At 35.4% G+C, this 14,808-nt stretch overlaps 1 protein-coding gene across 1 annotated transcript in view; it reads right to left on the bottom strand.

Annotated features, from left to right (window-relative positions):
- antxr1b (ANTXR cell adhesion molecule 1b) overlaps positions 1–14,808 on the bottom strand; it is a 34,918-nt gene that overhangs the window by 15,669 nt on the left and 4,441 nt on the right. The window contains exons 2-12 of the mRNA XM_073829960.1: positions 14,579–14,650; positions 14,038–14,109; positions 13,637–13,718; positions 13,518–13,551; positions 11,679–11,758; positions 11,319–11,387; positions 11,091–11,171; positions 10,713–10,773; positions 8,891–8,989; positions 5,405–5,474; positions 3,233–3,446 (exon numbers count right to left, since the gene is read on the bottom strand). Of these exons, the coding sequence (XP_073686061.1) occupies positions 3,233–3,446; positions 5,405–5,474; positions 8,891–8,989; positions 10,713–10,773; positions 11,091–11,171; positions 11,319–11,387; positions 11,679–11,758; positions 13,518–13,551; positions 13,637–13,718; positions 14,038–14,109; positions 14,579–14,650 (934 nt within the window). The remainder of the gene's footprint in view (positions 1–3,232; positions 3,447–5,404; positions 5,475–8,890; positions 8,990–10,712; positions 10,774–11,090; positions 11,172–11,318; positions 11,388–11,678; positions 11,759–13,517; positions 13,552–13,636; positions 13,719–14,037; positions 14,110–14,578; positions 14,651–14,808) is intronic.

Consider the following 14,808-nt stretch of genomic DNA (forward strand, 5'->3'; position numbering starts at 1 on the left):
ATTCAATTCAAATAAATATTTAATAAAAAAAAAAACGAATACTTAAAAAAAAAAAAAAAAGTGGAGACGGTGTCACGGTGGAAAAGTGATGTCACCGGTGTTGCGTCTTAAAACCGGTAACACCGTCAACACCGTCTTTCGTGGCAAGCCTACTGAGCAGGAGCTCGTTACATCTGAACGCGCTGTGGTGTAAAATACGCAAACACCGGAAGCAATCTGTGGCGTGTATAATACGACACTCATTGTTTACACAGCACAAGAGATTGTGGATATAGCGCCTATTCAAAATGGTAATTACTTGCGCTTGTCCTGGTTGTTCAAACCCATTTAAAGCTGAAAAAGATTACGTTTGCTTGCGCAAACTCATCCTGGACTTTTTTTTTACATATTTCCCCTTTCGGTGTTTGCGTATACTACATCAAAGCGCGTTCACATGTGACGAGTCGAATCATAGATATGCTAAACTCGTGTTCATGACAGATGGACGTGGGTGTGTATCAAAGGTAAAAAGAAAATTATATAAATACTGTTCATTTTCTTGCAAAAACCGATCGTTTCGTGTCTTAGGACATCAATGTATCGTCACGAGCCGCAGGGTGTAATTTGGATTTGTCTGTGCATGTTTTTGTTTACTTTTAAAGGTTTAGTGCCTATCTATGTCTATTATTTGGCTGACAGACTGCACAGTGCACTGATTTTCGTTAAAAATCTCCGTCGCTCTGACTACGTCACCTGACAGACTAAGTCTCTGATTGGTTGTAGCGCTATCCTATTGCGTGGAGAGGAGTTTGAAAGACAACCGTTTATCCCACCCCTCCGGTTGAGCCCTGTCTATGGAGAGTGCCCAGACCCTACATTTATGTGGGTCTGGCTTGCCAGGCTAGGATACAAGGTCAGAATTGTGGGATATAAACTCACAATTGTGAGAAATAAATAAAGACTTTTTTCTTGCAATTAAAGTTTATATCTCCCAATTCTGATTTTTTTAATCAGAATTATGAGATATAAACTTACAATTGAGCATTATAAGTTTATATCTTGCAATTCTGACTTTATTTCTCGCAAATTGTGAGTTTATATTCTGCAATCCAGACTGTATATCTAGCAATTCTGACTTTGTAACTCGCAGTTGTGCTTTATATCTCTCAATTCTGAGAAATGAAGTCACAATTGCGTGATATAAACTCATAATTGCGAGTTATAAAGTCAGAATTCTGAAATATAAACTCGCAATTCTGAGAAATTAAGTCAGAATTGTGAGATATAAACTCATAATTGCGATTTATAAAGTCAAAATTGTCAGAATTCTCGTAATTGTGAGTTTATATCCCGCAATTCTGACTTATATTTAGTAATTCTGACTTTATTTCTCGTAATTGTGAGTTTATATCCAGCAATTCTGACTTTATATCCCGCAATTCTGACTTTGTTTCTCGTAATTGTGAGTTTATATCCCACAATTCTGACTTTATTTATCGTAATTCTGACTTTATATCCCGCAATTCTGACTTTATGTCCCGCAATTCTGACTTTATTTCTCGTAATTGTGTTTATATCCCGCAATTCTGACTTTATGTCCCGCAATTCTGACTTTATTTCTCGTAATTGTGACTTTATATCCCGCTATTCTGACTTATATCTACCAATTCTAAATTTATTTCTCGTAATTGTGAGTTTATATCCCGCAATTCTGACTTATATCTATCAATTCTAAATTTATTTCTCGTAATTGTGAGTTTATATCCCGCTATTCTGACTTATATCTAGCAATTCTGACTTTATTTCTCGTAATTGTGATTTTACTTCTCGCAATTCTGACTTTATTTTTGTATCTCACAGTTCTGAGAAAAAAATCCAGAATTGCAAGTTCATATGATGTAATTCTGAGAAAAAAGACTTTGCGAGAAAAAAAAGAATTGTGAGAAAAAAAGTCTCATGAAACATGTATATATTTTTTTATAAATTAAAAAAACTTTCAGAGTCATATTTCACCCAAATAACAAAGGAAAGAAATAAGAATCTATATTTTGCATTGACATCATTTCTATAATTATTTTCATAATTGTAATTTATAATTACTGTAATGCAAAAAACGGTAATATTAATATATTTGAATTGTAACACAATTTTTACATTTTTGAGAAATGATTAGAGAGCATGCCTTCATGCTCATTTAAAAGAATAATTTGTAGTGCTGTCAATTGATTAATAAAAATTAACTAATTGATTGCATATTTTTTTCTGAAATTAATTGCAAATAATCCCACCTAACAAAAACAACTTTTTAATTATATTTTTATATTGCAATCATTTCTCATACAAGTATTTTTTAATATTTGTTTCTTTTTTATGACTGGATACCAACTGATGTCTCCATGATTTTTCCCCTAATATGTAACCATTGACTATAGCCCTTCAACATTACAGTATAATCTTAAAGGAGTCCTATTATGCTTTTCACTTTTTGAATTTTAGCCAGTGTGTGGTGTGTATGTTTGGGCATAAAAAACATCTACAAAGTTACAAATGTCAAAGTCCACTCCAAAGGGAGATATTTAGTTTGAAAGCCACCTTTAGCGATCCAATTTGTTTTGTAAGAAAAATCACTTTAATCTAGCTTGCGCAGTTGTATGCGGAACTTGCTGCTTTGGAAAGGGGCGTGGCAGGACTATAACGCCGTCTAAGCTGTGCACCAATCACAACGCAGTGGGACTGCTAACCAATCACAACACATTTCATTTTTCGGAAGGCGGGCCTTCATCAAACCCGGAACTAATCGAGCCATTTGTGCCAGCCTGGAGAGAAAGCTATTGTAATAATGTAAATTATGTGAAAAATATTGCATTTTTCGAACCACCAAGCATGAGAGCATGTTCTAGTGCACCCTCAAAACAAAATAAAGACTTTGTAAAAGAGCATAATAGGACCCCTTTAAAGCGTTCCTTTAGCAGTTGTGAGTGGGGTGGCCAAACCTAGCCCCACCCCTGCGTTAAATATATATAAAAAAAAAATCGCCTGCATTATTGTGTTAATTTTGACACCACTAATAATTTTATAGAAAAAAAATATTCTGTATACACTGTAATTGGGGTAAAATGTGACCTAAAATGTTTTTTCCTCATAGCAAAAAACAGCACCAAACTGCTGCGATCTACGAGTTTGCTCTTGGAATGGCACCCCACCAGATGAGCGTTAGTTTTTAGAGAGGGCAAGTAGGACAGAATATACTGACTGTGTTCAGAGGGCAGACTGAAGATGGAGCTGAACTAGAGGTACTGGCCAGTGTAGTGGTACTGGCAGTGGCTCTGCCCAGTGTAACAGTGGTAGTGGGCTTGGCACTGCTGCCCTGCAGGGTTACTGTACTCACACAGCTGACAGTCGTGATGGTCACAGAACTGGAGATAAAACTCAGGCCGTTGTTCATACTGACATGGAGGGAGGCAGTCCTATGAATGAAAAAGAGACCGGCTGACTTGATTTTATTTCAAATGCTCTAAAGGTTTTTAAAATATATTTTAAAGTGTAATTGATTCCTTCAGTCTTCAGTGTCACATGATCCTTCAGAAATCATTCTATTAGGCTGATTTGCTCCTCAGAAAGATGCAAATAATACAAATTATCATTTGCACATTTTTAGATAAAGCACACTGTCCTGTGAACTCTGAAAAATATAATTTAAATATAGCATGCACTACCAGTCGAGAATTTTTGAACAGTAAGGTTTCTGTTTTTTTAAGTCTCTTCTGCTCACCAAGCCTGCATTTTTTATCCAAAGTACAGCAAAACAGTGCAATTCTGAATTTTGAATATGTTTTAAAATATAATTTATTCATCTGATCAAAGCTACATTTTCAGCATCATTACTTCAGTCTTCAGTGTCGCATGATCCTTCAGAAATCATCCTAACATGCTGATTTGCTCAAGAAATGTTGAAATATTATTATTATTATTATTAATATTTAAAACAGTTGAGTACTTTTTTCAGGATTCTTTGATGAATAGGAAGATCCAAAGATCAGCATTTATCTGAAATAAAAAGCTTTTATAGCATTATACACTATACCATTCAAAAGCTTGGTGTCAGTGTAATATTTTAAAGTTTTTTTTAAAAGTAAAGAAATTATAGAAATGAATACTTTATTTAGCTAAAATGCTTTAAATTGATCAAAAGTGATGATAAAGACATTTATAATGATGCAAAAGATTTCTATTTCAGATAAATGCTGTTCTTCTGAACTTTCTATTCATCAAAGAAACCTGAAACAATTCTACTCAGCAGTTTTTACCATCGTAATTATAATAAATGTTTTTTGAGCAGCAAATCAGAATATTAGAATCATTTCTGAAGGATCATTCGACCTGAATAATGATGCTAAAAATTCAGCTTTGAAATCACAGGAATAAATTACTTTTTAAAATGTATTCAAATTGTAAAATAATTCGTTTTTTTTTTTTTTTTTGTTTTTTTTTTTTACTTAAAATATGTGCACCAGTACAATAGAATTAAGTATAATAAGTTATGCAGGGACTTCTGGGAACATCCTTTTACCATTTCTAACTTACAATAAAATGTGACATGTATTATATTGTTTAAATTTATCTTTTCTATTTTTTTTTGCATAATTTTACAGTAAAGTTACAAAGTCCTGTCAAATATAAAAAATATATATTTTTACTGCATTGCCAATTATTCGTTTTTTACTGTAGATTTTTTTTTTACATTCTTCTTTAATTTAAAACTTTTTATAACAGTTATGGGAATTAATTAACAATTGTGACCCCTGGACCACAAAACCAGTCATAAGAGTCAATTTTTCCAAATTGAGATTTATACATCAACTGAAAGCTAAATAAATATGTAGGTAAATAATTAGTTAGAACAGGACAATATTTGTCTGAGATACAACTATTTAAAAATCTGGAATCCAAGGATGCAAAAAATAAATAAAAATATTGTGAAAATTGCCTTTTAAGTTGTCCAAATGAAGTTCTTTGCAATGCATATTAGATATTACTAATCAAAAATTAAGTTTTGATCCATTTACTTTAGGAAATGTACAAAATATCTTCATGGAACATGATCTTTACCTAATATTCTAATGATTTTTGGCATAAAAGAAAAATCGATAATTTTCACCCATACAGTGTATTTTTGGGCTATTGCTACAAATATACCCGTGCTATCCAAGAGGTCTAGGGTCACAATAATGAAGCATCTACAAAGTTTTCACAAGCAGTTTAAATTGAAAATGCTAAAGTGCATGGGATAAGGGTTACTTTCATAGAGATCACTTTGAGAGCTGGGCGTCTTTCTGTCCTATATTTTAATTTGGTCTTGGCTTGTGTGTTTCTCTTTCCATTCTTTTTTGCTTCAGTTGAAGAGAAAGTTTCCAGCAACACTTACGTTCCCTCCTCCTTCAGTACAGGCGCCGGGCAGAGCAGGTATGTGTCTTCAACTACCAGAGGCCTCTTCACTGGAGAATAACAATGCACAGAAAAAGAAGCAGCTTGGTAAATGTCCTCAGGCTTAATATCAGCAGCTCAACCTATAAACCAGTCTGAACCACTCTTACAAAAAAAAAAAAAAAAAAACGTTTCACAATACACTGCCATTTAAAAGTTTAAAATCAGTTTTTTTTTTTTTTTCAAATAAATGAATACTTTTATTCACCAAAGACAAAACAAATTGATCAGTGAAGACATTTATAATATTAAAAGATATTTCTTTTTCAAACAAATGCTGTTCTTTCAAATTTTCAATTTATCATAGAGTTTAATTTCCACAAAAAAGATGAAGCACCACAACTGTTTTCAACATTTAATAGCATATCAATAATAAATGTTTCCTGAGCAGCAAATCAGCGTATTAGAATAATTTCTGAAAGATCATGTGACACTGTAGACTGGAGTAATGATGCTGAAAATTCAGCTTTGCATCACAGGAATAAATTACATTTGAAAATATTGTAAAATAGAAAACGGTTAAGTTGTAATAACGTCTTACAATAATATCATTTATTGGATATTTCAATCAAATTAATAAAACCTCAGTGGCCAATCTTGCCAACTCCAAAATTATGAACGGCAGAAAGAGTGAATAGTTTCCACTACAAAATAACCTAACATACATTTATTGCTGTGTGTAATGAACTGTCAAAACGTGGATGAGTTTGTTTCTTCATCTGAACAGATTTGGAGAAATTTAGCATTATATCACTTGCTCACCAGTGGATCCTCTGCAGTGAATGGGTGCCATCAGAATGAAAGTCCAAACAGCTGATATAAACAGCTTAATAATCCACACGACTCCAGCCCATCTTGTGAAATGAAAAGCTGTTTTTTTGTAAGAAACAAATTAATCAAGACGTTTTAAATCTAAACCTTAGTTTCTGACCAAAATATGAATCCTATTATTTGTTTAGAACAGTTTTGGATGTTTCCACTTTCAAACAGTGTTTGATCTGTGCATACTTCTTTCCTGGTTCTTTTTCACAAAAGAATGCAATATTATGGATGGAGGACTCATATTTTAGTCAGAATCATGGACCTTAAGTTAAAAACGTCGTTTCTTACATACAAGTAGTTTTTCACTTCACAAGACATTAATTGATGTACTGGAGTAGCATTACATGTGCATTATTAGCCCCTTTCACACAGCAGTCCTGGTAAATTGCCGTAAAATTACCAATATGATGCAACTCTTGAAACAGCTGCGAGACGAGGTGCAATGATCAAAGATATCCACCAAGCGCATATTTACATAGAAAACGATTTTTAAAAAGCAGCAGAGCTTTGTAAACAGCTCAGAGTAATAACGTCATCTCCATAAGAACACGTTGATTGGCCAATTTGAACTAGAGCTGTACGATTATGAGAAAAATCATAATTGCCGATTATTCCCTTAAAATTGTAATTGCGATTATTAATTACGATTTACATTGATTGATGTTTTAAATAGCTTTATACTATTGTTTGAAGCAACTATGCCATAATTTGTAATACTGTAATACAACAAAATTGTATTGCTTTTCTCGTTGTCACAAATGTCAACGATACATTGGTTTGGTTTCTTTAAATCTTATAAATTTTTCGATAAATTTATTTTATCACAGTTTGTTGTGTGTGTTGTGTCATGGTGTTGTGCATTGTGACCACTTGATGGGAAAAGTTATCCTTTTTTAAAGAAAGGCATTTTTGCCTTTTTTGTGATAGGACAGATCAGTCTTGGCAGGAAGCGAAGTGGGAGAGAGATAATTGCTGGAACGAATTTACCGTTACTTTTCTAAAAAAAAAACGGTAATTTAACAGTAAAGGTTGTATGTGTGAAAGGGGCTATTGTGATGTTTTTATCAGCTGTTTGAACTCTGATGGCACCCATCCACTATAGAGGATCCGTTGTGTTTCTCCAAATCTGCTCAGACGAAGAAACAAACTCATTTATGCCTTGTATGGCTTGAGAGTGAGTACATTTTGGCAAACTAGGTGAACTATTTCTTTAATGCAAAACTCAATGCCATGATGCTAAAGTGTTCTGGGTGATAGCCAGAGTGTTACTACATGGTTCCTAGACTGTTTTGGGTAGTTGTTAGGTGGTTACTTACTGGCTCAAGTCAAAGAGTCCACCCTCAGGTCTCCATCATATTTTGTTCTGTAGATATGACTCAAGTCCCTCTTGCTTTATAAATCTATGGGGTGTTTTTGATCATCAAGTTACACCTCTTTTACCCAAGACGCATGATTTGAGGTAGGCATATTATTCATGCTCATAGCACAAACAGTGCGAAAGAAGTTATGTTTGAGAGCAGATGTTTGAAAAGCCCCTACATATGAGTAATAATGATGCTCGCATTTGTAATAACCACTAATAATTATTTTCCGACGAAAAACACAGACGCTGTATTGCATATCTTTACCATTTTGGTTCAGCCTAAAACTAAAGGGCAGAATTTTTATTCTCCTGTCATTTTTCCACATGAAAAAATGAGAAACTGGAAAATATTTGCCTCCAAAGCCTATTTATCCTGACCCTGCACACATACACACACACACACACACACACACTGGTGAGATGGGCTTTGCATTCCCCCATGCCATCTGATATTCTTTAAGTAAAACAGCAGCTGAGACAGAGGGATAGATGCTCAGAGCTCAGAAATCATTAGGACATCAACACCGCAGCAGACCAATTTCTAGCCATTCGCTTCCAAGATAAATCCAGCATTCCAAGCACTGTGAGTTGAGCCATTTTATTAGTAACCCAAAGTAACGGTTATGCAAGAGTCATATGATGGAGAGGATAATTTAGTGCTATAACCTAAAAGAATTGAAATTGCTCGTCTAAATGTGAAGAAGAGCTTTGAAGGTGGTTTTCATGACACTCTGCACTTGCTTATCAAGCTGATACATATACAAAACAACTTAAAACCTCTAATATCTTTAACAAAAAGTCCCGGTAATATTTTCCATGGTGTGTGGATGTGTGTTTGTGCACATGTGGTTTGTGTTGAAGTCAAGTCTTGTGATTTACAAGTGCTGCGGCCAACCTTTCTCGAGCGGCATGCTAGCTCACATCCCATTGTAGAAAACACGACAGCCGTACTGACATTTGGATTCAATTGGCTTTTTTACCAGTACAAAAGACCAAAACAAAGCGTGTATGCATTGCCACATGAGCGACGGCATTGGTAATGTAGCTACATTCGATTCGATGGCCTGGACTCATCGAATAAAAGTTTCTGTGATTTAACAACTATCACTCTCGTTTCTTATCAATTGAGGAGATCACTGTTGGTTAGCAGCTATTGCTAACACAGGTTGACGTATTAATAATTCAGCAGCACACAGCTGGCAGTGAAAGGAACAGGAATCGTTCTGTGCTGTTTTCACTTACTCACGGTGTGGGTGCTGTTAATACGGAAGCTGCAAAGGATTCTGTTCACATCACGGGCGTGAAGGAATCCATTCCCTCGAACTACCACCTCAAAGGATTCTGGGAAAGAGGAAACACATTGTGTTTGATGTTAAATACATGTTGTGTCCTGAATTTAAAAAAATACATTTGCAATCCAATGTGACCATTTAGACTATTCTATTTAAAAAATTTTGTTTGTAGATTTTTGGTTGTGTAAAATTTAGATATTATATGGTGTTACGCAGCTGTACAGTGGTGTGAAAAAGTGTTGGCCCCTTAATGATTTTTTTATTTTTTTGCATGTTTGTCACACTTTAATGTTTCAGATCATCAAACAAATATAGATAACACAAGTAAACACAACATGCAGGTTTTAAATGAAGGGTTTTTTATAAAGGAAAAAAAAATCCAAACCCACATGGTCCTGTGTGAAAAAGTGCCCCCCCCCTCCCCCCTTTAAAACAAAACTGTGGTTTATCACACCTGAGTTCAGTTTCTCTAGCCACACCCAGGCCTGATTACTGCCACACCTGTTCGCAATCAAGAAATCACTTAAATAGGACCTGCCTGACAAAGTGAGCTAGACCAAAAGATCCTCAAAAGCTACACATCATGTTGAGATCCAAAAAAATTCAGGAACATATGAGCAAGAAAGCAATTGAGATCTATCAGTCTGGAAAAGGTTATAAAGCCATTTCTAAAGCTTTGGGACTCCAGTGAACCACAGTGAGAGCCATTATCCACAAATGGCGAAAACATGGAACAGTGGTAAACCTTCCCAGGAGTGGCCGGCTGACCAAAATTACCCCAAGAGCGCAACGACGACTCATCCAAGAGGTCACAAAAGACCCCACAACAACATCTAATGGCCTGCATGGCAGAGTTCCAAGACGAAAACCACTGCTGAGCAAAAAGAACATAAAGGCTCATCTCAGTTTTGCCAGAAAACATCTTGATGATCCCCAAGACTTTTTGGAAAATACTCTGTGGACTGACGAGACAAAAGTTGAACTTTTTGGAAGGTGTGTGTCCCTTTACATCTGGCGTAAAAGTAACACACCATTTCAGAAAAAGAACATCATACCAACAGTAAAATATGGTGGCGGTAGTGTGATGGTCTGGGGCTGTTTTGCTGCTTCTGGACCTGGAAGACTTGCTGTGATAAATGGAACCATGAATTCTGCTGTCTACCAAAAAATCCTGAAGGACGATGTCCGGCCATCTGTTCATGACCTCAAGCTGAAGCGAACTTGGGTTCTGCAGCAGGACAATGATCCAAAACACACCAGCAAATCCACCTCTGAAAAACTAAATGAAGACTTTGGAGTGGCCTAGTCAAAGTCCTGACCTGAATCCTATTGAGATGCTGTGACATGACCTTAAAAAAAGTGGTTCATGCTCGAAAACCCTCCAATGTGGCTGAATTACAACAATTCTGCCAAGATGAGTGGGCCAAAATTCCTGCACAGCGCTGTAACAGACTCGCTTGATTGCAGTTGTTGCTGCTAAGGGTGGCCCAACTAGTTATTAAGTTTAGGGGGCAAACACTTTTTCACACAGGGCCATGTGGGTTTGGATTTTGTTTTCCCTTCATTCAAAAACTGCATGTTGTGTTTACTTGTGTTATCTTTGATTAATATTTAAATTTGTTTGATGATCTGAAACATTAAAGTGTGACAAACATGCAAAAAAAAAAAAAATCAGGAAGGGGGCCAACACTTTTTCACACCACTGTATATGGAAAATTGTTTTTGTTGCCTGTCTGAACTAGGTCTTTGCTTCAGGCCTGACGTCTTTTTACCTCCTGCGCAAATACTTGAGGGCTCCACAGCAAGGATTTCTATACAGGATCTCTTCAAGATCTGAGGTGAGAAAAGATGAATAAGCATGACATAGATGTTATTTTATTGGGGTAATGTGTAGCAGCATCCTAATTGTCACGCAATCTCATAAATAACTCACATTTGCAACATTTTTCTCACTTGACCAGCCATCTTGGATAGATTTTTTTTCTCTCCAGTGAACCAAAGACTTTGTTGCAATGCATTATCTGATTTTAAATAACTATACATGAAGTGCTGTCTTAGAATTGTCATTATGCATTTCATACATCAATAAAATCATCCATAAAAAAAGGAGAGTAGCTGTAAGTTAGTTTAATTTTATTCCATCCACTCACCGAATCAATGACCCCTTGCAGGGCTTCAAAGCCATCATTAACAGGAAAGACGTGATCTTTGCTGTCAGCTATAGTTGCCAGCTGTGACCAAATGAGAAATCATGAAGAAAAGGCTTCCGTATTCTATCGTTCTTACTTTGTATTTCAATTACTGAAAGATCAAGATTGTGGTGACCTGCTCACAATGAAGGGCCAAATCATTCGGACCATGTTCAGATGTCACCTCACCTGGGTTTCATTAAAATCTTTCACTCCAACACAGTACACAGAAGCCCCCAGCTGACGTGAGCGATCAGCCTGCCATTTGAACACATTAAAGAATGGGATCAGAACAATGTGTTGGGGTGCATATATTTGGTCATTAGAGTCATGTGAAATATCAGACTATGCAAATATGATCTAGATAATAAAAGAGACACAGTCAGAGAGAAAGAAGGTCCAAGGTTCACTTTAGTTTATTTTATAAATAGCTGCGGGTAAAGTCAGAGCTGAAGACTGTTGGTGCTAAGTACATTTTCTCATGCTCAGGGGAGAAAGAATAGGAAAATATGTCAGTTCTGTGAAAAGATCCACGGTCTAAGGTCTCACCTCTCTGGCTGCCATGTCAAATTCATTCTCGCGCAATTCTCCATCTGTCAGAGCAATGATGACACTTGCCGTGCGGTATCCTAACAAAGCAAAAAGAGAGAAACTACTAGCCACACAACCTCTGAAAACTGTACACAATAGCAATTTAGCGTCAGTAATTTCTGGGAGTAATGGTTCTGTGAGGTATGTTTCGCGATAGTCTCACATTAGCTAACCGTCATTTTAAACTTTCTTTATGATATGTAAGCATATAGTAAAGTGATGTATAAAGGCAGTAGCCAACGTATGTTTTGATTATACAGACAGCGAGTGAGCAGCTGTTATATGGTTTACTTCTGAGGCGAACAATTTCAACATTTTAGCATACTATGACAAAATGCGTCGAAGACCACAAAAAAAAAATCCACTGAGTATTAGCAAACCATGCCACAATAAGCTATTCATGTTATTGAACCTGAAATTTGTGGATGGAAATCTTTCGCCTTCAAGCGAAGTTCCCTCTCGTGCCGAGTTTTATAAAATTGCTGTATAATTCGCAAATGTGACCACATCTTAATTTATCTTTCAAGGTTTCAAAAGTTTACATACGCCTTGCAGAATCTGCTGAATGTTAATTATTTTATCAAAATAAGAGGACAAATGCATGTTATTTTTTATTTAGTACTGACCTGATTAAAATATTTCATATAAAAGACGTTTGCATACAGTATAGTCCATCAGAGAAAATAATAGAATTTATAAAAATGACCTAGTTTAAAAGTTTACATACAATTGATTCTTTTTACCTGAATGATCCACAGCTGTTTTTTTTTTCCTGTTTTTTTTAGTGATAGTTGATGAGTCCCTTGTTTGAACAGTTAAACTGCCTGCTGTTCTTCAGAAAAATCCCTTAGATCCCACAAATTCTTTGGTTTTTCAGCAATTTTGTGTATTTGAACCCTTTCCAACAATGACTGTATGATTTTGAGATCCATCTTTTGACACTGAGGACAACTAAGGGACTCGAATGCAACTATTACAGAAGGTTCAAATGCTCACTGATGCTTCAGAAGGAAAAACAAGGCATTAAGAAGGGTAAAAAAAAAGAGGTGAAAACTTTTTTTTAATTTGACGATCAGGGTAAATCTAACGTATTTTGTCCTCTGGGAAACAAGTATCTTTTGTAGCTTCTTAAGGGTAGTACTAATTAAAAAAAATATTTATGCAAAATAAGAAAAATGTACACATCTTCATTCGGCTCTTAATGCATCGTGTTTCCTTCTGAAGCATCAGTCAGTAAACAAAACAAAACCAAAAAAAACAGCTGTGTATCATTCAGGTAACAACACAGTATTAAGAAGTGTATGTAAACTTTTGAATGGGGTAATTTTTACAAATTTAACTTATTTTCTCTTGCAGACTAAACGTCTATTATGCGAAATATTTTATTCAGGTCAGTACTAAATAAAAAATAATATGCATTTTGTATGATCCCTCTTATTTTGCTAAAATAAGTAACGATTCTGCAAGGTATATTTAACTTTTGACTTCAACTGTATATAGTATTTACTCTAAATTCTAGTGGTTTCTACTACAAATACCATTACAACAGATTAGAAACCATCAACTTTTAACCCATTAAAACCATTAAAAATGTTTCCTGTAGTGTGTTTTGGGACATATTCCTTTAGGAATTAGTGGTTTTACCAAGCCACCAATAGAAGACGACCAATTACCAACAGAGACCAACAGGCACCATTACAGTTTCCATTATAACCAGTAAAACCATTCTTCATCAGTCTTTTTAAATGTCAATATCATTTCAGTCACCTCAGAGGCCATCTAAATTTGATAACGTACCGTCACCTGTTCCATAGTATATCTGCTCGCTTGCCTATAAATATAAATATTTGTTTTAGTGAACAGTGCTTTTGTTTTTATGTACTTGATTGGAAGCAGTGGTGACAATAACCTCTTACCCTTTGAAAACCTTTGTGCATGAAGGTATCTCCACCTGGTAAGACTAGCTGAAGTTCCTCCAGCCCAGCTCGAATCTTATCCCTGAACATAAAATGTTTGCCTTTTGACATTTTGTACTGCTTTTTGTTTAAATAAACAACAAAAATGGTTAAGAAGAGAGACATTAACAGAATTAACTTTTTTTATTATTTGGACCAGCTAAGCCAGAACCAAACTGGCGGTCACCGGCATAAAGCTTGGACCAGCATGGAAATGCATGCTTCCTGCTCCTCTTGATAAACACGAGATACAAATAAATCTGACAGATTCACAGCAGGTACAAAGAAATCAAAGTAATCAAATGATTGTCAGTTAAAGTTGTTGGCAGTATGAAATCACAGCATGTGTTCTGAACTCTTGCCTGTCTTCTGTCAGTTTCATCAGGATCCTTCCCTCCGTTGAAAAGACTATGAAGGACATGCGGAGCTGGGGGCTGAAGACAGAGCATAATCGGTAAGATTTTCTTTTTTTTAGTCTTATACCATTCATGCTATTCATCCTGCAGTTGCCCCCAAGCTGACATTTAATGGGGCCTAATAGGATTTCCATTATAGTTATTTCTGCTATACAAACTGTCATGTCACTTAAATTGGCTTTGCAGACTTTCAATTATATGGTATGGTATTTTTTGGACAGTGGCTGGCAACTCAAAATTGCTTACGGCAGTAAAGTGTACAGTCCTTTGACAATTTAATTTTAACCACAACAAAACAACTTCCTAAAACTTTAGGTAAACTTTAAGTGCAGTGTTGGGGGATGATGCAGTACAGGTAGACAAATATATAACTTTATCAAAAAGTAATGCAAAAGTAATTTAATGCATCTCTTTTAAAAGTAACTTTGCCCAACACTTGATCACAAGAAAATAAAAACTTTACAACATGAGTTTCTTTCAGAATCACCTAATAAACTTGTGTGCAAGGTGATCAACAAAGTAGTAGATCTCATTCCAGTGGTGCTGCACACTTCCAGACCTAAGAATGAAAAAAGGTTAAAGACAGTAGTTAGATTATATTTAAAATTATTGTCATACATTAAAAAAAAAAGAGAAGAAAGAAAAAGAAAAACACAAGAAATGTGCACTACCAGTCAAAGGTTTTGGAACAGTAAGATTTTTATTGTTTTCTTGAAG

Source organism: Garra rufa, chromosome 23, assembly GCF_049309525.1.
Source record: "Garra rufa chromosome 23, GarRuf1.0, whole genome shotgun sequence".
In the NCBI taxonomy this organism is placed as follows: Eukaryota; Metazoa; Chordata; class Actinopteri; order Cypriniformes; family Cyprinidae; genus Garra; species Garra rufa.